Source organism: Hippoglossus hippoglossus, chromosome 22 (genome assembly GCF_009819705.1).
Source record: "Hippoglossus hippoglossus isolate fHipHip1 chromosome 22, fHipHip1.pri, whole genome shotgun sequence".
Lineage (NCBI taxonomy): Eukaryota > Metazoa > Chordata > Actinopteri > Pleuronectiformes > Pleuronectidae > Hippoglossus > Hippoglossus hippoglossus.
This window is the reverse complement of record NC_047172.1, coordinates 14,584,079-14,606,422: the sequence shown is the minus strand read 5'-3', so window position 1 is coordinate 14,606,422 and position 22,344 is coordinate 14,584,079. Positions and strand designations below refer to the sequence as shown.

The 22,344-nt window shown below is 42.6% G+C and overlaps 2 protein-coding genes across 2 annotated transcripts; both read right to left on the bottom strand.

Annotated features, from left to right (window-relative positions):
* Positions 1–4,244: 4,244 nt before the first annotated feature.
* Positions 4,245–6,393, bottom strand: LOC117756486 (glutathione-specific gamma-glutamylcyclotransferase 1-like). The gene is made up of 4 exons (XM_034577033.1): positions 6,265–6,393; positions 6,042–6,228; positions 5,851–5,886; positions 4,245–5,020 (listed from the first exon to the last, which is right to left on the bottom strand). Exons 2-4 carry the CDS (start codon positions 6,210–6,212, stop codon positions 4,601–4,603), a joined length of 627 nt encoding a protein of 208 aa, XP_034432924.1. The 5' UTR covers positions 6,213–6,228; positions 6,265–6,393; the 3' UTR covers positions 4,245–4,600.
* Positions 6,394–7,889: 1,496 nt separating this feature from the next.
* LOC117755763 (delta-like protein 4) lies at positions 7,890–15,012 on the bottom strand. Its single transcript, XM_034575817.1, has 11 exons — positions 14,580–15,012; positions 14,233–14,484; positions 13,649–13,706; positions 12,886–13,152; positions 12,085–12,145; positions 11,402–11,532; positions 11,090–11,259; positions 10,610–10,829; positions 9,758–10,499; positions 9,462–9,570; positions 7,890–9,358 (listed from the first exon to the last, which is right to left on the bottom strand). The coding sequence occupies exons 1-11, from the start codon at positions 14,631–14,633 to the stop codon at positions 9,353–9,355; spliced, it is 2,070 nt and encodes a 689-aa protein (XP_034431708.1). The 5' UTR covers positions 14,634–15,012; the 3' UTR covers positions 7,890–9,352.
* Between the last annotated feature and the right edge of the window lie 7,332 nt (positions 15,013–22,344).

The window sequence follows — 22,344 nt, the reverse complement described above, 5'->3', positions numbered from 1 at the left end:
ACCCCAGCACCTCCTTTTCATACTGAATCTGACCTAACCATTGTCATGTGTTGACACTGGTGCCTGATCTGTTCTGTGCCGGGGTCTTTTAGCTGCTGCTCCCCCTGCCACACTTTCCATGAAGGCTCGTGGAGGGGCAGGAAGGGCCCAGAGCAGTTATTTGTAAAGCCCACATTCACATTATTTGTCTCATAGAGCTTAAAAAGGTGTGACATCCTCTGCCCTTAACCTACAAGAGTAAGGACAAACTACCCCCAAAAAGTTTTTAACAGGGGAAACAAAACTTGGAAACCTCAGAGAGAGGCACATGTGAGGGATCTCTCTCCCCAGGACGGACAGAAGTGCAATAGATGCCGTGAAATCAAATTAATTTTGGCAAAAGAGGTCCTGACTGAAGTGGATTAAATTAATCCCTGAGCTGCAGTAGACTCTGAAGAATGAACTTTGCCAGCGAACATGGGGTGGGATTGTTTTTGTTTTTATTTCTACCTTTTTGGCTCCTGTGATGATAATCAACTTACATCCTTACTTACTTCTGTCGTGTGGTTCACACAGAGAAGTTAAACTGAACCCGCACCTGGCTTGTTAATGACAGTTTCAAATGTCTCTCTGATGCCACTTCTTGATAACTACTGCACCTTCAGGATTTACAGTAAATGATGCTCGAGCCTGTAGCGGTTCAAGTTGAAACAGGTGAAAAAAGTTCAGCCACAGATGATCTCACCAGAGCCTGACACCCCTCCACCAGGCCGGGGCAGCTGCGGTGGGTTTGAGTGTAAATGAGATTAGGGAAATGAAATTAAGAGCAGCCAAAGTGTCATTCCTCAGGGATAGAAGATGTAAATGAAGCAGGAGGCAGCTCTCTGGCTGGAGCTGTAATTTTGTCAGGCCTGGTTTCAGCTCCGTAAAGATTGGATTAAAAGATCCAGTGGACGTGAGTCATGTTTCTGTTTGGACGAGAAGAAACAGTTTTCACATCAGCCACTGGTGATGATGAATTGATTAAAGATGGGTCAGAGCTGTGTGGTTTCCCTTCTGCATCACTGAAACAAGACGAGCACCTCATGTCTCAGCAAGAAACCAGATTCAGTCTTTTGATCGGACTCTTCTGAAACCTGCTCTTTTAATAAAATATAAAACATCTGGAGCTTTACTTTCAGTTTCTGCTTCGTGGATTGATAGAGGCTTGAAAGAAGGCATGTGCTTTACTGCCAAATCTTTAGCCATTGTTTGTGCCTCATTAATGGGCAGCATAAGTGGCCTCCATGACCGCACAGCACTCATGTCCACAGAGAGGGGTGAGGTGACCCTCTGCGGACGGAGCTGATCTCTCACTCTGAGGGGGCTTTAGGGCTTTAAAGCGGACGGCCTCCATCAGCGGCCCAATCACTTTCTCTTTAACACACTTCCAGGGTGACCCTCAGCCCCGCACTGGCCGAGCCAAGGTCAAGGGTCAGGGTTCGGGCCGGGTGCGCATTAGCATGCAGGTGCGTGGGGGCTCCGAAATGCATTAGCAGCAATATTGTTTTTGGAGTGTGTGGCCACTGCTCTGGGTGTTGATAGGCCAATCACACATCCTGAGGACATGACCTCCGCCCCCCACTTTGCGGCATGTAGTGTCTGTTCCTCATAATCTGTGTCTCTGTTGAGAAGATAATGACTGACATCTTTTCCTGGAGTGCAAGGGGCCTCAGGAGCGGTAATGATATTGATTAGGGGTTCAAAGTGCACAGGGATCACAGTCTATCCATGTATATGTGTTGTTAGCAAACATAATGAGATTTTATATTAGATTTCACATGGTTCTACATATGATTTTGGGGGGGTTTTATAGCATATTTGCTGAACATGCACAAAAAATAGACAAAATCAGACACATGCTTCTTTCTTGGTAAACCCAGGGGTCTCATACCCTCTCTGCATCCCCCCCCCCCACAAGGATCCCAACAGTGAGGTAAGGGGCATGTATTGATTGACTTGGCTTTATTGTTAGAGCCCTAATGAGAGGTGCCAGAGTGAGATGTAAATCATAAAGAGTTCACTCAAAATAGATGAAGAGATAAATGCTAATAGCAACCCATTAACACATGAGAAGAGGCTTTATAGAGCAGCAGATGGGGCTTCCTCCACACCATGGGATTTTTGACTTTGTTTGACAACGTTTATCAAGGCCCTGAATGTGGGTCTTTCTATCACGTTGACTTATACCGATAATATGAGCTTTGGTGTTGTTGGTATGTGACTGTGAAGAAAGGGGGAAGAATAAAAGCTGATTAAATGAACAGAAGATCAATTAAACTACTTAAAAATATAAATGCTTCGTATTTATATAGGATCTCACTTCCCCAGAACTATATGCAAATAAACAAGTTAATCTTTTCCGCTCACAAAGATGCAATGCATGGTGGGAAGGAGCAAGGAGAAGAAGAAGAAATCAGAATAACACTCAGACGACGCACTCAGGGCAGAGCAAATCGCTTCTGTTGCTGTTGCCTGTTGCTACAGTTTGAATGACGGTATGTTCACATATTTCAGCCTACAAAGGACATCAGATGAGGAGGAGGTTCTTCATCGTGGCCAGGACATTTAAAAGAATGTGGACACATGTGGCCCAGACCACCTCCGAATGTGGTCTGGCATGATCGGTTCCCTGTTCGATCTCAGAGCTGTCCACTTGTGATCAGATCACAAAAAACACACGTTAACACCAAGTGTGTACGGGGTCTATGTGCAGCACTTTCTCTGTCATACATTAAAAAATAGCCATCAGGAGAAGTCTTCACCTCTGTTTGTTAGTTTGTTGTTGGTTTCTATGTAAGCAGGATTACACAAAAGCTACTGGACAGATTTCAACGAAACGTGAAGGAAGGAAGGATGTGGATTGGATCAGGAAAGAAGCCATTCAACTTTGGTGCAAATCCAGATCAGAGGGTGGATCCAGAAATAGTTTTTCACTGTCTTTGAGATTGCGAGATAGGACGTTTTTTTTTCCTTTTGTGAATAGGAAATTTGGTGCAGCTTGATTGAATTAAGGGGGAACTGTTGATATGTTCTCTTCTGAGTGCTATGGTACTCTATTGTGAATTCAAGGTGAGCAGTTCAAAATGAAAGGAGATAACAAATGATAGTTTGTGGACCGGGAAGCAGAAAGCACACCGAGTTCTGAGTCATCAAAATACCTGAGTATTTCTGATGCAACTTTACCACATGTTACCTTGTTGTGTTGCAAGAGGCCACAGACAAACAACCTTGTTGTTGACTCACTGCTGGCAGTGTGTCTTCTGTCTGTGAGTAAAGAACCTCTGGACACTGTTCTGTGAAGTCATATTATGACAGGTTACAGTTCTGTGTGTGCCCCTCCACATTACATGCTCTGCACATGTGAACTGTTTGTTCCCCCACCTCTCTCTGCTGCTCAAACAGCTCCTACATACCTTTGACCCAGTTTTCAGCTGATTTCTAGGAAAATAGAGCACAGAGCTGTACAGAAAAAAAGTGGGCTTGTTTATCCACTGAGGAAACGCATGTGCGCATGTTATTGCCAAGTGATCGGAGTTCAGACAAGAAATGCTATTTGCACCCCCACCTCCCAGCTAAGCCCCTATAGACTCTATAGAGCTGGTCGTCCTCCACGGCCTCTGGTTTCCTCTACAGTTGACAGTCAGCACACGAAAGCAAGGATTTCTCCCAGTAGCAGCTGCAGCAGCAGCAGCACTGTGCAGGATTTATTGTAAATGTAAATGGCATCAAATTAAACATCCTACATGTTTGTGAATCCCTTTATATGCAGATCATTTACATGAACATGACATAGCTGCTGTCTTTGGGAATATATCTATCCACTCTATATTTGAAAGTTAAAATTTATCGGTTTGAGGAATGCCTGGTAGCTCAATAGGAATTTTAAAATGCTTTGTATGGCAGAAGTTGGCATCGTGAAAGAACATGTTTTACAGCAATGTTTCTGACATGAACTCAATAACAGCTACTCCAGAATAAATATGTGTTAGAAAAGTGAAAGTGCACAAAAAGACGGCTAAAAGCGGCTCAGCCTGTTCAGTTTACAGATCTATGAGGAAAAGTGAGCGTTTTCCATTAACCAGCTGCACATCCCTCACATGTGATGAGGGAGGAGTGTGTGTCTGTATGCGATCGAGCGTTCAAGCTGCAAACATTGATGTACAAGAGACTCCTTCAGGCTCACGTGCGATTCGAGGAAAATCATTACCACGTCTTCCTCATGCAGATTTCCTTGTCGTTTTTATTAAAACATTTATTTTAAATACACATACATTATGCACAAAATAGCATTTGAGGCCCTTTTACAACAAAGGTGTAAATCATAGAATGTAATCTCTGACTTTTAAAAGCATCACATGCTTATGGAGACTGTGTACAGTATGTAGTAGTGTATGTAACCTATGTAACCTACATTTTTTAATTATCTGCAGAAAAATTTGAAAGTGAGAATATAAATGTCAAATCAGGTGTTTCCCTTTTCAAGCACCGAACACCCTTCAACATGTTTTGTGGGACCTAATTTCCCTTTAACCCAGTAGAAAACCATTTCTCACACTGTGGAACGCCTTGTGGAGTTTTTCTATGTGGCTCCCAACAGCATTGGTTTCTGGTCTGGGGGCTTGATCCCCCCACAGTCACTGAAAATGTTCAGAACCGCTGCCTCGATGGAGAAGAGGTGCTCATCCTCCACCTCGGGGCAGGACAGCCTCATGAACTCCACCAGCCGGACCAGGTACTCGATGTTGTGGCCCGTGTTGCCCCTGCAGATGGTGATCTGGGCAGCGATCTCCTTGTCCGAGGCCGGCCCCAGGTAGATGGGGTTGTTAGAGGTGGCGATGTAGACGAGGGCCAGCAGTGGAGCTTGGCCTTTGTCCTTGGGGATGAACTCCACCATCTGTGTTATATAGCCGCCCAACACCACCTCTCTCATTTTCAGGTACTGAAGGGATTCTTCAATCTGGGAGTCAGTGACTTCGTAGGCCACGCCCCATGTGCAAGCCTGCAGAGAGAACAGACAGAGAGAGAGGGAGATTCACTAGAGAGCACAGAATGATTAAATGATAATGGCGGGGGACTGTAGAGTGAAATGTAGGAGAGCTCATCTGAGTATTCTGCCAACACCTCAGGCAAATATTTAGCATAGAAAACCATCGGTGGAAAAAATAACAAATGGAAGAATCATGGATGAATCACTGAGACTCAACGAAACTGATTATTCATTTTTATAGCTATGGTTTGACTAAAATGTTTCATGACCTAAGTGATCATTTCAATGGTACCGATTCCCTCTTCATTTTCAGACAAGTCCAGAACTTTTTGTAAATCGTGGTGACCAGACGAGGCCACTGAAAATGATCTGCCACCTGTCCATTGCACTTTTTATGTTGCTCTATTGTACATCATATATTTTGTATGTTTCTTCATGTACTTTTGACTTCTGTGCGGAGAGAAACCAAATTTCCACTGATGTGGACAATAAAGTGGATCTGTCTAATCTATCTGATCTATCGAATCTATTTATCTAAAATCGTAATGTGGCACACCAAAGTAAAAACTGGCTTTCAAGAAGGAATTCTTTGCTATTATAGTAAATAGACACTCTTGAACCGAGGAAGTTTTCAAAACACCAACTTCATCAGCTCCGGTGACTGGGGTTAAAGAAATATCCCCTTTCTCTGGTGTTTTTCAGAGAAGAGTAATGGTATAGAAGGTAATATAAATAGAATAGTATGTAGTAGGCTATAGACGGGATATATAGGGATAGAATTCACTTCTACTCCCTGCTGTCGTGTGCATGGTATTAAAATAGACTGAGAGCTTCATGCTTACCTCCTCATCCTCCACCAGTGTGACAACTCTGCCTGGCTGCGGACGACAAGGACACACACAGTGAAAATCAAACAACACCAACAAGTGATTTACTTCATAACAACACACAATAAGTAGAAAAATAATAAGGAAAAATCACATTAAAGTCATCAGGAAATATTATTAAATGGTAAATGTAGTATGTATCTCACCTTTTCCTTGTCCCCTCTGTAGAAATCATCTCCATGCCAGAATCGTCTCTTGTATCCTTTAATGTGACCGATGCTGCTCCTTTTATAAGCAAACCCAGGTTTCCACACTAAGGATCCGTATCCAAATATCCACAGGCTGCTCTTTTCCTTCATGATGTCCTGAGGCTTCATTATGGGCTGTGTTTAAAAAAAAAAAAAAGGTATATGTGGCTCCTTGTGGAGACAGACAGCAGCTCTCTGGTGTTTCCACTCGTCTTTCTACTGCCCTACACATTCCAGCACATCACACAGTCTGTAATCACCTTTTAACAAACCCTGGTACCGTTTCTTAGAGAGAGTAGAGTCGGTTACCGGACGCTGCCAGCATGAGAGGAGTTTCTCTTCTGTATCTTCTGGTAAAAAAAACACGTGTATTTGTTGTTCAGACGACGTCAGAGCCAGGCGGTCTCGACCAATGAAATTGGGCAAAAGGCGGGCTCAGATAACGGATGAACCAATCAGTGTCGGTTTAGTAGTGGCAGGTATTATTAGCATGTGGATCTGGGAATTTTTCTAGAGGAGAGATTTCATGTTGAACTGTTTTTTTACCAGCTCTATTTCTATTACATTTCGTTCTTTCTTTCTTCCTTCCTGTCTTCTTTCCTTCCTTCCTTTCTTTCTTTCTTTCTTCTAGTGCATACAAGTTTCACAAAAGTTATAAAGAAGAAAAAAGAATATTACTGTTTTATTTCATGTACAATATCACTTCTACAATTATGTATAGTATAATAGTAAATTTCCTGGTTGTGGGATATTTAAAGGATTATCTTATATCATGTGTAACATTACATTCATTTTCATGTGCAATACTTACTTCCTATCTCGTGTAGTACTTTTTCTATTCTTATTTTAGTGTAGTTTTTACTTTATTCTTGTATATTTTTTAAAAGCTTGCCTGTATTGTTATTTATTCAGGCACCGGTTTTCTCTTACTCAGCCTTACACAAAATATTTTTATGTTTCACTCTTTTTTTACTTTTTATTCTTTTTGTCCTGTGTTACTCAAACTTTGGAGCAAAATCAATAATCTTGAAATCAGGTAAAGTTCTGTCTTATCTTATTTCATGCAGTGAAAGCAACCCACTGTAGATCCAAACAAATGAATATAAAGTGCCTTAGTCAGCAGATTGCACAGTAATTACTGCATTAATTTTCCAATTCATTACCATGTTATTCCCTTTTTCTATCCCTCAGGGTCAAACAGTCAGTGATAGTCCAGCAGGTATAATCACATTACCTATTAATAGCTGGGACTGTTATATCTGTTCTCCCGTAAGCTCATTAGGTGTCTGTGTTCTGCATCGATGTGTCCAGTGCACCGGTGTGACCGCGAAGGCCGAACACTCACTGTGCATGATATTTGATGAGCTAAGATTTTACAGTGGAGTACTTTCACACAAAGCTCACTGCCCCCATGTGGTGGGTGGAGACATAGCTCCGTTCCTGCTGGGACATTAGTTGGAAGGGGTCAGGTGAATAAAGAACACCGTGTTCAAAGTGACAGGGATTGGCTGGTTTGTTATGACTCTCTCATTCATGGAGGCTTGGCAGCAGCTGGGCCTATGTGGGCCCCTGTTTGCTGCTGCTTACACTTAAGGGCATATACAGATTTTCTTACTGGTTAAAATTCTTGACGCCTCCCCCCCCCCCCCCCCCCCTCCATTCCCTGCCCCCCTCTCAGCTTACAGCCACTGGCCGATCACTTATCACCAGACATCATATCTCATTTCTGGTGTACGTAAGAGCTAACGGTTACTCAAAGATGTTCAGAGAAGCAGTTTGAAGTAGAAAGATCACACAGACTCTTCATTTTCACATACAGATTGTTTTTAAATATATATCTTTTTTTTTTGTTTGTGTATTTCCTTACATTTCCAGGCCAATTACAACACTGTCCACTGAATGATTGTTAGCACATTTGATTTCACATCACACTGACACAGGACATACAGTAGGCACGGAGTCATTAGAACTGCTACCGGGCCGAATACAGTATATACGACTGCATCTGTAGACGCTGTAGAAGCCACTTCCACACCAGCTGACACACATGTAAGGTTTCTAGATGATTCCAACATTGAAATTAGGATCGCTATCTGACCACATGTACACTCAACCACCGAAGACCAACAAACAAGCAGTGTACCAGATATGTATTCATTGTTTTCTTCTTTTATATAACAAAACAAAAATAATAACAATAAAATAAAACACCAACAGACACTTTAAAAATAAATTCACCTTTTTGGGGACATCCACTTAAAAACAGATGTACAAATCATACTTCTAATCTCCACATATAAATATACAGTATATACAAAATAATCGTATAAAACATAGAGAGAGATCAGTGCTTCATAATCTTAAATTACTAATGGAATACTAATCTTACAAAATAACATTATTAGTTCAGTAATTTCCTCTGAAGGCGTCCTTGGTACGATAGTCACTTCATGTATTTCTTTGTCTTTATCTAAGGGTGATCTTGCATAAGGTAAAACAAGGCCCTATCATGACTTTCTCTGCATGGCGCTATAGCGTATTGCATCTTTTGATCTTCCATTTATCTCCACGTTGCTGTGCAAAGGAATCAAGATAAGGCGGGGCACAATGTTTTGTTTAAACATGTATATAAGGCTTTCTGATCTTGGCTTCATACAATCTTTATTTTAAAAAAAGGATTTGATTTACAAAAAATGAAAACTGATAACCTTATTCTTCAAAAATGAACCGTTTTCAGTAGTTGTCCCTTTTTTCATTTAGCACAATGCTGATTTCCCCCCCCCACCCCCTGTTTGTTTGCATAGCGCGTTGCAGGCCACAAAAACATGGAAAAGGCTGGCTACCTCCACAGGCTTGTTGGCAGTAAGTTGATTTGTTGATTGTTGATTACTGCATTAAGGTGGGGAGGAGCACGTGAAGATATAGTCCTTTTCTTCTCAATCAACACGCAGGCATGAGCGTCTCGGTTTGTTGCCCTCGGACGAACTTGGACGGAGCCGACAAGGGTTTGAGTGGAAAAACATCAAAGGCGCATCCACAAGTCAGATTTGCTCATTATTTCCTGCAGTCGTATTTTTTTTCAGTCTTTACATTCTCACAAAGTTTAGAGGCTTTTAGTACTATTGCATTCGACGAGCACACCGGCTCCATCCAGTTATCAAGTTTTTTCAAGAGCAGCAACTTTCATTTAAATAAATCCCAGTCTCTCCACACGTGTAAACAGTCCAAAGGAAATCCAAACGTGGATGATACATAATGCCTTCCATGTATTATACCTGAGAGAGGAGACGATAGACAAATGAGATGAAAGGTGAAAATCACTCAAGCAGAAACAATGCAGGTCACAAGCTGAATGAAATGAATTGTGACAAAACTTACCTCAGTTGCAATGATGCATTCGTTTTTCTCCTCTGCTATTACAAAGACGGACTGGTACATCGAATCTCTGGAAGAACATATTGTCGATATTCTACACTCTGGTCTTTCACTGTAAAGTAAAGATACATCATAACAGTTACTGAGTATGTGTCTTACACTGAACCTTGATTTTTCTTTTGATCAACATTTTCAGATCTTTGTGTCCGTTACTTCGTTACTACTCAATGACAAATACATACTCCAGAAAACACAACGGAAATGAAAAGGAACTGCAATGAAAATGTGTGTCCACTCACCTGTACATTCTACTCAGATGCTTTTTGTCTTCTCTCGTCTTTTCACAGTTTTCATCTTTGTCCAAAAGGGACATTTCGTCCTTGTACCCCATAGAGGTTTTATAGTCCAGGTGGTAGTGGTTGATGTGTTTGTGATTCGACTTTTCCCTGGGACAGTCCACCTCCAGATCTATCTTTTTATTAGTATTCTTGAGGTCTAGAGAAGAGATGAGGTTGTCTTTCTGAAAGTCCACCTTGGAGAGGTTGTTCATAGTCTCTGAGTCCCGCTCCTTGTTTCTCTGCTTCCTGATGTGACGTATTAGCACCACGACCATGCAGAAAAGCACCAGTAAAGCCACCAGGCCTGCTCCCAAGCTGATGGCTGCCAGGCTCAGCTTGTCATTGGACTCCCAGCCTATGTTTGGGCTGGGGGTGTTGGCTAAAGGCACATCGCTGGACTGGCACTGGGGTCCGCTGTGATGGGCAGGGCAGAGGCAGGCCGGCTGGCCTGTGGCTCCCGCGGTGCAGGTCCCTCCATTCAAGCAGGGCCAAGAGGCACAGCGGTCTGTGGGCTTGTCGCAGTGGCGGCCCGTGTACCCCAGGGGGCAGGCGCAGGTGTAGTCATTAATGCTGTCGATGCAGGTGGAGCCGTTTGCACAGGGGTTTGGGGCGCAGTCGTTGATGTTGATCTCACAGCGGATTCCTGTGAAGCCTGAGCGACAGCTGCACATTCGCAGGTTACCGTGGGCCACACAATGTCCACCTATTGAAAACAAAACATTATTGTAGACGCCTCTCTCGTATATATTATTTCTAACACAAATATTCATAGAGAGAAGAATTTTTTTTCATGCAGAGGGAATGATGTATTACCGTTGGCGCATTGCAGTGAGGTACATTTATCCACCCTCATCTCACAGTTGAGTCCAGTGTATCCTGCTGGACACTCACATATGTAGCTGTTCCCATGATCCCTCTCTTTGCACCTGCCACTGTGGAAGCAGGGTGTGTCTGCACAGGTCAGCATCTTGTTCTCACAGCGAGTCCCTTCGAACCCCGGCAGGCATTCACACCTATAGCCGTCGTTAGAGTCCTGCAGGGAGAAAGGATATAAAGTTTATCAAAATGCTCCCTTTCAGATGTTTTATTAATCGCATCCTGTTCCAGACTGGCCCCAACAAACCCCATTATCCTCAGTCTGTATTCTATTTTCAGAACACGCTCTGTGAACTGGGTCAACCAGTGACTTGACAATCGATAGCATCCTCCTGGACAAGCAGATATACTGAGGCGAAAACAAAAACAGGAAAGCCTGTGTTGTGGGAAAGGAGAGAGAGAGACTTCCGCACTCACCAGGCAGCGGCCTCCGTTGTGACAGGGCTGGCTGTGACACTCCCTGACCTCTAAATCACAGTCGACCCCGTTGAAGCCTGGCAAGCAGGTGCAGGTGTAGCTGCCGTGGCCCGTGTTCATGCATGTGGCCCCGTTGGCACAGGGTTTGTGATGGGTGCAGTAGTTCAGATCTGAAAACAAATGGGTGGAAACATCACTGAAGGAACCAGAGGTGCTATATTGAGGCTTTTATTTAGAGTAAAAACATTTCATGCCGTTTCCTTAGTTAGCTTTCTTTCATTTTTGCAGCTCAGAGAAAGTATAGTAACACACCTTGGTCACAAAAGATGCCTCCCCAGCCTTCTTTGCAGGTGCACTGCCACGGCTCTTTACAGGTACCATGTTTACAGGACGGATGGAGTTTACACACATCACAAAAGAGTCCCTGCCAGCCCTCTCTGCACCTGTTCACACATTAAACAGTTCAACATGACTTCTGGCTCACACACACATACACACAGACTCACACCCATGGTCATGTTGTATATTGTATCCATGATTACATAGGTTCTTACTGGTTAATACCGATAAATACGTAATACAAAATAAGGATATGATATGCAATACTCATTAGAGTAAAAGTAAAAGTGAGGCTTGTTTAACTATAAGCTTTATTTTGATAACTGTAAATAAAAAGAAAGAAATGAAAACTAAACATATGGAACTTAAAGTTACATGTTTACATAAATTATAAAAATAAATATGTATCTTTTATGCATTGTTTATTCTGTAAAACAAAAGTTTTTATGTCGGCAAACATACACCCAGATAAACCGGTAAACCCCAATAACAATAAACTAATATTAATAATAGTAATATATTATATATTTGTTAATCTGTTCTTGGTATATTCTCAAGACCTAGTAATTTTAAATGTTGATCATTGTGTGTTATGATTGAGGATCCCTCCATGACAGAATATTTAATAATCTTAATTAAAAAAGTAGAATACTCACTTGCACTCTCCGGGCAATGTACAGTTTCCATTCCTCTCATTGCAGCCATCAAGACAGATTGCTGGAAAAAACAACATGGATATTTAAACCTGGAGATTTGCATTTACAACAAGCAGTTGATAAGGATTTTATCACCTAGTAAAATAAACCCTGCTGTTACCTGACCTTATCAGTGGACAAATATAATTTGTGTTTATGTGCCAGTGATTTTGCATGGGTTCATATCTAGTGTTAAAACGGCAGCTCGGTTGTGGAGCAGATGCTTGTTTTCAGATAAATAAAAAAAAGCAGGACAGCTGCCCCATTGTTATCGGTGGGCTGTCCGAGTCCCGCGTGCAGCTGCCACCCTACACCGCCTCAACAATGGAGGGCCGCAATTTAGTGGCGCGTGGCGGCCGATAATGCCGCGATTAACCTCGGCGCGTGCTGCTGCGCGACCACCGCCCCGGATTAAAACTGCGCGCGCCCGCAGAGAAAGTGCGCCAAAAGCTGTGCACTTCCGCGTGCGTGTTTCAACTGAACGCCTCCTCTACCGGAAACCAAACACCTGAGGTCACGACAATAAAACTGTAAAGGAAGCTTAACATGTGATGCTTACAATTTATTTACAAAATATGTCGCTTTGATGTGAATCAAAGGCACAAAAAACTTTGTTCTCATTGTGTTTCAGTTTCATTTCAGGCCTAATTTACTTCATTAAGCAGCAGTGTGGACCCTTTGCCTAAAAGCTGACTCTTGACCTTCTTTATCACAAACAAAGAAAAGAAAAAGTGTCCATATGGTGTCTTTACTCTTGCTTACGTTCTTGGCAGTATTCTCCCTTCCATCCCGGCAGACAGGCTATTTGCCCATCAGGGTTGCAGGTGTAGTGGCCAAAATGGTCGTCTCTCGGTGTGCATATTTTGGAACAAGTGTCCCCGTAGTAATGTTCATTGCAGATGAACCGGTATGAGTACCTTAGCTCCGTCTGCGTCCCGTGAGTGGTCCCATCCTGGGACCACTCATGCCCTATTCCCAATTGTCTTTGGATGGCATAAGAGCCAATCAAGAAATCAGGGCTGGTGGTGTCTGCGGAAGAAAAACATTTGAAAGGTTATGATTACAGGAAGAAGATGTTGTTATAAATTCAAATCAGTGATTCATTAATCTAATAGCGTGGGAACTCATGAAATGTCCTCTTCTCTTCACTTGTGACCATTATTTCCCCCCCACTGAAGCATCCAAACAAAAAAAGGTGTAAAATCCAGGAAAGGGCTATCAATGGGATTTTTTGGCAGGGCTTCACATTCTCACTCGGGCCTGCACACTTTCCCATGCAGGCCAAAAATAAAACAGGGGAAGTGTGATTGTGTTGGACAGATGTGACTGGGAGGAATTGTCGTGTGACTCATAAGGCATCCTAACAAACACGGATCCATGACGCTGAACACGCCAGATGCACTTGCCAGCACTTAAATGCGTTGATTGAGGGCTACAGATTAAAATGTGTGATAGGCAATGTATAGGCTTTATACTGCATATCTCCCTCTACTGGTGGACTAAGAGTTGTGCAACGAGTCCTCACCTCCAGGTGGGTCCGCTGCAGGAGAATACCAGGCTTCAATAACTAGGGAGAAAGCACCCTGCGGGGAAAAAGTCAAGAAATAAATATCACCCTAAATGAATATATATTTACATATATAGAGAAGTTGTACTAATAGTTAATAAGTTATTAATAAGTTAGTTGATATCTGAATACTTGAATATATGAGAATAAAATCTGCCATCTGACTTTTACGCCCAACACTGGAGCACAATAAACCACGTTCCGTCTGCTGTACAACATTTGGCTTTGATAAATATGTATTTCTATGAAATGTAAAACATAGATGTTGTATTTAATTAATTGTGGTGCATGTTGTTTTATGTTAATTTGATAAAATAGGCTATCCAGTTAGTTTTTTTTTCATCGAATAACATGTTTTCAGTGGAACCTTTGGACCTTGTGAGGACGCCTGGTTATTTATCTCGCATATCGTTCAGTTTATTGCTTAATCATTATTTTTATATTATCATTATCATTTATATTATACTATGCCTAATCGACATATGTTTGTGTGTGTGCGTGCGAAGCCATGCGTCCTTGCGCCGGGGCTGGTGCTCTCTTACCGGCCAGGTGAAGTTGAGCGGTAGACGCAGCCTGGCGTCCGGCCGGATGCTGAAGGAGTCGGTGCCCAGGACAGGTGTGGCCGCTTGGCCGAATATGCAGCGTCCGGGAGACACCGGCTTCTGAAAGTTCTTCAAGCAAACCCTGAAATAAGTCCTGCAGCCGCTCATGCTGCAGCTGAGTCCGTTTGCCAGCAAACCTTTAGTATTCTGAAAGTGATGGAGATCCAGCTCGAACACACCTGATCCCTGAACCTATACAAAGATATGAATTGTGAGCAAAACTAAAGCAATGCAGCATTTTTATATTCCGAAATAATTCATATTAAGTTATAAAGATAAAATAATACCTGAGTAAATAATGATAAAACTATTGTGAGGATAGAGGTGAACCAAACGGCCATTCTTTAGAGTTTGATGTGCGTATCCTAAAAAATCAGTGAGTCCTCCCACAAAAACAAAACGCTCCTATTCCAAGTGTGACGGCACAAAACGGAGTGATGGCAAAATAAATATAATCCTCCAAACGCCTGCGGGACAAGAGCCAGCTCCACGATCCGTATCCAGAAAAAAAGTTGAGTTATCCAGTGCTCAGAGGTTAGACAAGTATCAGTAACGTCAATATCCACAAGTGAGTCATTCTGCGGTCTTTACGTTGCCCATCCATCGTGGCGGTCAGACGTGCTCCGAGTTTGCTGATGTGCCGATGCGAGGCTCGTGCTGCCGACGGTGATGCGAGAGCGTGGCGGAGCATCAGCGCATAGCGACTGCAGTGAAGGGTGTCTGACGTCCCTCCCAGTTTATATACCGCGGTGTAGTGTCATTATACGGACACTGTCGGTCAGCAAACACCGCCCACCCTCCTCTCCACCTTCCTTGTGCTTGAAGCAGCATAAACAGTCTTTATAACGTTTGGAGGAGAAAGTGTTTTTAATTCACCTGGTCCAGAAGAAAAAACGAAATTTGCTGCGCTACAGCAGATTGTTAATCGCTAAGAACAAAACTAAAGTATACTGCAAAACAATATTCATTCATTGTAATATTATCGATTAAAACAACAAGGGAATAATTATACAGCAGTAGGAAAATCAGGCATCACTGTTGGTGCGTCTTTACGCGCCTGGACGCATCGTGCGCCTTTTACGCTTCTGGTTTTACAACCTTCTCTCTTGTTTTCTTGTGTTCATTTTTGATAAAGACAAAATGGAGACATGACTCCTTGACTAATTTATAACTCCACAGCAATTTATTGTAATATTATAGATTGACATATACAGGCGGCCCGTTCTGGTAAATTCGCTGTTGGCTACCAGAGACATTAAACATCCAAACAATATGAAAACAATTAGGACAATAAGAAAATCAGGGATCACGGTTTCTCGGCGCGTCTTTACGCGCCAGGACGCACCGTGTGCCTTTCACGCTTCTGGTTTTACATCCTTCTCTCTTGTTTCTTGTGTTTATTTTAGATAAAGAAAGGATGGAGAGATAACTCCACAGCTGTATGATAATGGAGTCACATTGTTGCAAACACATGGTGTCACCCATAAATCAGCTGAGGAGCCCGCATTTTCCTAAAGACTAAAACAGATCATTCAAGTCTTTTAGTGTAAAGATTTGAAATCAATATTTAAGTTATTGTGTATCTAGAGATACTTTTTACATATTTCCTTCATATTCACAAACACTTATTGGATTTTTATCATTAATAATGCTTGTGAGTTTTGACACACAGAAACATACACACACATGTAGAGATGAACATTCATTCACGTTGCACACAGGGAGGAAAAGGGACCATTATTTCACTTTACATTACTGTTTATTATTCTTGAGTGAAATACCATAACAAGTGCAAGCACCCAGCTGTTCAGGCACTTCATTTAAAATCACAACTCATAATACCCTCAATTGAAAGCGCATTTGTATGAATTAAAGAGCAGATTGTTTCCCACATGTAGCGTAACAGTGTTTGTTGAACTAACTTCCACTCCGGCCAGTTGAGAAAACCTTCTCCTCCTTTCAAGTGCACGTATAATTGTTCCAAGAGGGAAGAGAAAAATGAACTCAAAGCAGTATATAAAGGCTGCTGTGCAAATAAATTCAAAAGCCATATGCTGGGCACAGCATTGTTACCTTTATCGCCGCTGCAGCAGGCCAACATGTCTGGGAGGATTTACAGTGAGGGAACAGGATTCAGGAGCCGTTCCCTGGCCGCGAAGGTGTCTGGCTGAAGTGCTCTCCTGCAGAGATGACTTCATTTCTAACCCCCCACCTTTGACTTATAGGTTTGAGGTTCCACATTAGGGCAGAGACAATAGACCATTGAGTCTGGAGCAGTGTGAGTAAGAGGCCCAGACATCTCACGGCTCTGCTGTATTCAAGCATTCGGAGTTCCCACCATTGAAATCTCACAGATATTGTGGAGGATCAGTGAAGCCTCATACAGTGACTTAACCCCATTATTCCTGCTCTGATCACGGGATAGAAATGACATTAATTCACTTATATAAGGCATCTTACTGGTTTATCTGATATTTAGAGTCTCATCAATCTGCTTCGTGGAGAGAAGTGTATTGAACCTTTCCTTGATACACATCAAAACATCCATACACTTTAATATTTGATGGACCGTGGTTAAGGTTTCCAACTGCAGCTCAGGTTGCAAGTCCTTGTAAAGCCCTGGACTGTGCTAAACAAGCAGCGATGCTTGGATTGGAACGTGGAGAAGCACCTGCAGCTTTAATATTCATCTCCGGATTTTATTGCTCCTTTTATGTTTGTGTATATAAATACACAGAAACCACGGCCTGAATTAATTTTGGCTGCATGAGTTATCTGCTCTTGGCCCGGGCAAACAATAATATAACACACTCTTTTCTGTTACATGGCTCTTGAATAAACACGGCCTTGGAAACAGACCCACCACAGTTTCATCTGCAGTCTTATGTAGGACATCATTTTCCTTTGTGACAGTGTTTTGTAAAGCATGACTTCTGATTGTTGTATGGCCTCTCAGCTCATATCCAAATCCTAAGAATAACGTTTTTATTGGAAAAATTAAGAGGTTTCGAAAGTGCCTATGAAAGTGACTCTGACATACAGGGCAAGTTGCTATTCATAAGAGGCTACTTGGAATTGTTTGCTTGTTCTCTAGATAGTTTTAACAAGCTTTATCTCATAAATGCTAAATAAATACTAATAATTCCATACTATTGATTTAATCCATTAAAAATGCTGATGCTGTTTTGTCTGTTTGATCCTGGACTTTATAAGCGACTGACTCACTGCACATTTACTCAAAATACAGTCCACACGTTGTTGATACTAATCATTTCCAAAACACATGAGGATTATTTGTGTACCAGGCATCAAATACCATGTTAATTAAAATGTTCCCTGGTAAATGTCAATATGTATTTACTGTTCATTTACATGGTGGACAGTAACTTAATTAAACAGTGACCCAGATCACACGATTTACCTGAAAGAGAAATATCAAAGACATTTATACTGTCACATCCAGATTGTATCCTTTATTCTATTTTTCTTCTCTGTAGTATTTTGCCTTCTCTCATACACTGTTGGTTCGATATCTGTCAAAGGACACAGCCACATATATGCGAATGCAGGTGAATGTCGTGGGTCAAAGTTGACCAAAGTTGAACTCCACGTGAAGATTTGCTTTCGTCATCGGAAGAAAAAGTTTGACTCGCTCCCTCGCTTACTTAGGATGATTGACATCTGCGTAGGTGTGACCGTGCCCGTAAGTCAATTCATATCCTGCTGTCTCAATGATCCTCTACATGCTCGAACGCTGGACTTCAGTGGATGACCACACAATAAGGAGTTGGTGGCGTCTCCTCCAAGGAGAACTGCTGCGTAGCTTTGGCATCCATAACATTATAGTTCTCTGCAGAAAATACTGTATGTAGCAAAAGCTCACGGTTCTTTAAATAAATGACAGGTACAACAAAGTTTTGGTTGGTCTAGTTGGTCACAATAATCCCGCCCCCAGCCCATGAGGCAAAGGGCTTCTTTCTTCTAGACCAGCAAAGAGTTAGTGCCACTATTTCTGGCCGAAAGACAGAAAAGGATCTGGTTCGAGATTGAAAGCACTGGCTCCGAGCCGGCCCTTGAACTGCCTTGGTGGAAAAGCTGTATGAGTCTGTTTAGATGCACTGGGATTGATCAGACCACATGCTCCTCTGTCTCTGCCCTCCAGTGTCAGTGGGTTGTGTGGCCTGATTGTGGGCAAGTGCAATAGGAACTTAGCCACAATGCAAACAGATGGCACCTTTTGGTCCAGAAAGCTGCCCCGTTAAATGCGCGGCAGTTTAACTCTTCTTTACAGCGCATTTAATCTCTATGCCTCAATCTGTCCGGGCCAATCAATGGGGCTTTTGATGTGAGCTTCCAATAGATCGGAGGCACCTAAGCATGTCGCCCTCGGAGGAGAGATCACCTGCTGCCACAATCAGAAGAGCAAAGGGGTTTCCCTCTTCTCACAGCACTGTGCTGTTCCCATGTTAACTCAAGACTGAGTTCACATACAGAAATACTGTTTTTAGACCATTTGTAAATGAGGGCTTTTATTTGTTTTTTGTCGAATTTTTTTTACCAATACTTCCAGAGAGAATTAATGCGCTCAAGTCGAGGATTAAACGTTGAATTCTTTACCGTAAAGGAGAAAATGTGTCTGTATGTTCATAGTTGGGTGCAGTAAAAAGTTTGAGCACATCTGTATGAAACAGAGAGTTCAGTTAATATAAGTTCATGTGTCACTTTTCTTCCTAAAATTAAAACTGACTTGTGTTCAAGCTCTCAAACATATGTCATAAATTATCTAGTGTAGAAAATTGTTCTGGACGTCTGTTTTCACTCAGTTTCAACCTCCCTAACTTCGGCCGACATTAGGTGGGATTTCGGGCTCCTGACATTAGGGTTGTCAGTGTAACAAGAGCCCGTGGTCTGTTGTGGAACTTTCCAGCCGCCCTCGTGCCACACTGTTGGCAAAACACAGCCATGTCAGCACGCCTCTACCCTAACAAAAGAACCAACAACACACTTTGGTTACTGCCATCATGCTGTGATGCCTGTAAGGTGTCACTACAGCGGAATAAAGATGTCTGATGGAGGGTTGCATCATGACTTCATCTACGTGTAGGGGGGTAATTTTTACAGCTCCACAACACGCGTGTAGTGCGTAAATCAGGTCGAGGGTGATCTGAGGCCATGTGTGTAATGGCTGTCTGTGTGCCAGTGTGCCAGGACACAGCAGTACATGCCTCCCTCCCACCATTCAGGGACTGTGGTGGACGGCAAGAAACAACTGCTTGTTCAATACTCGGTATTGATCCTAACGGAGCAGCTCCACCTTTGACACATGGACCATCAGCAGGGACCAAAGGCCTCACCACATCTGTCACTGTATCCATAGTTTCTCTTTGTCGTTGTGCCTCTGCTATTGCCGTTTGTTTTGCACTTGGACAGAGAATAAACACATAAAGGGCACTCCCAGCACAAAAGCCAAACATGTTTTTGTGTCTGAGCAGTTCTTGAGTGATTACCAGTGCAAGGCTAATTGTGTGTGTGTGTGTGTGTGTGTGTGTGTGTGTGTGTGTGTGTGTGTGTGTGTGTGTGTGTGTGGAAGGACCGACTGTAGCCTTGAGGAAATCCTCCCTCAGCAGAGTCAAAGCATCATTGCTTTACGCAAGACAAAACCTCACAGCAGGAAAAAGGAAAAGAGATAAATGGTGGATGGGGAGGGGCGTGCTGGTGTGAAGAGCCCTCCAGCCAGCCAATCAGGAGGAACATCCTGAGATCCTCAGGCCTCACTGGCACAGTAATTCACACACTAATCTACCTGCTAATATGAGGTGTGAACAGGTGCATGCCCTTTAAGTGCTGCACGCTGAGTGTCTTGCTGTCTTCAAGTGGTTTAGGCAGCACAGATGGGCCACAGCCGGAGTTTTTCTAAATAGCTCCTCTTTGTCTTTTATTGAAGTTTCCCGGCTTTGTGAATCACGGGGACTCTTTCAAAGTAATCGCCAAAATTAATCTTCAAAGTTGCAAGGGTTTTGGCCTCAGTGTCACCACAGGGGAAATTCAACATATCACTGAACACCATCAGCATCATTAGCATCTAGTAATTTCACCTCGGCATGCCCCACTGTTAGATGCTGTGATTTGGTTTGATAAGAGCCTGTGATTCTGCTTTAATTATCCAGAGACGTAATGTTCTCTTATCCGCTGTTCTTCCTCCACTTCCTGACCAGGGGCACATGACCCAGTGTACATAATACTTTATTATTACCAGCGCCAAAGAGGCTGTGTTTTTACCCCTGTCAGTTTGTTAGTTTGTTGGTTGGTTATTGGTCAGCAGGTTGGTTGGTTGGTTGGTTGTATAGATGGTTGGTCGGTTCTTTGCCTGGTTGGTTGGTTTGTCAGCATGACTGCACAAAAGCTACAGACTGGATTTTCATGAAATTTGGAAGGGTGGGACATAGGCCAGAAAAGAACTCATTAATTTCAGCATGGATACTGACATATGGTCAGATCCAGGATTTTTTTAAATCTCTAAAACAAATAAAATTTATATTTAAATAAAAATGGGCCGAGTGATTTTCTAGTTGCTTAGTTATATAAATGGATAGAACGATTTTAAGAAGGTCTATAATTTATTCCTAAATCCATTTGAAAATCCTATAATTTAATTTATTTACATGCATGAGAGATTGTTGTGAATTTGTTCTTGTGGTGTAGGAGAGTAATGTTTTAGGACTATGCACATGGATCTGGAAGTGCAAAGACTGTCAGAAATCCAATTTGTTTTTCTTCGTCCCACCAAGGAGACATCAGAAGCTTTCAGCAGCAATCAGAGTGAAATGTGACCATTTGTTTGAATTCCATGTAGTTAGCTGAACTGTCGCCGACCTCATAACTGCTCATTGTGTACATACACACAAGCCCATCTCCACTCTGCAGAACAAACAACAGATACAAACCCTTTTGTGCAGAGTGATTGTTATGCAAGTCAACTTAGGGCCTGGACATGATGTTAACAGGAGTGTACTGCACAGATGGAAGATGTATACGTTTCCACTGCCAGTTTGTGTTCCTGTGGCTAATGAGTTAGTGGGCTTCACGCCATGTTTGACATCATACAAGCCTCTGTCCATGCTTACCAAGCCTCGCGCTGAGACGGCAGGGGCTGTCTGGGTGCCGTTTGATTAATTCTCCCAGTGGTGAGGAGTCTGGGTGCAGCCTGTTTGTCTAGTGAAGGCTCATTGAGGCTGGATCTTCATGTAGCAGGGCTTTATGTTTATAGTGATGAATGGGTTCTCACAGCGCCTAACTAGCAGTCTGCAGCAGGGATGCGTTCGGCCTAATTTCTGAAGTCGGGTCTGTAGCGCAGGGGGAGACCCCTCGCTGCCAGGCCTAATGGCTGTGGCGTGTTGTTCCAGCTTGACCCCACCAGTCCCCAGTTGCCTCAGTTCTTTATCCTTTGACTTGGCTCTCATGGGCAATTTTCATGTCTCTGTCCATTATTTGACATCTCTCAAGAACTCTCCAGACCATAGTCATACTTTTAATATTCCATCATTGTAAAAATGTGCAAAGGTCGCATTTTAAACAGCCCATTTCTTCCTTATGTGGAATAACTGCGCACAACGAGTGTGTAAGAGGAGCGATTCCTCATCGCCATTCAATGGCGGAGCGACATAACGATGCCTGTTATGCTGATCTTAGATGCAAATATTTTTGATTTTTTTTTCTCTCAACTCTGTTCAGAGTTTGTGTTCTCACACACTCGACTTTGATTTATTAGTTGGGGTGATGAATGACACTGATAATAGAAGTGCAGACCTTGCACATTTAAGCAGCAGTAATTTGTTTATTTTGCAGCCATGTGCTGTAGGAGATGAACTGTGATGCCAGCCATATTACATAGGTTTCTTGTGTGTGCAAGTCGCAACATAAACGTGTAGCGTCATTTCAAAATAATGTTTTCAGTGGAGAAAATGGAGCATAATGTGTCGTATTAGTCTGGTTTCCAAGTCAGTGCTACTTTGTGATCAGTGCAAGCATGAAAGACAAACGTCCAACAAATTT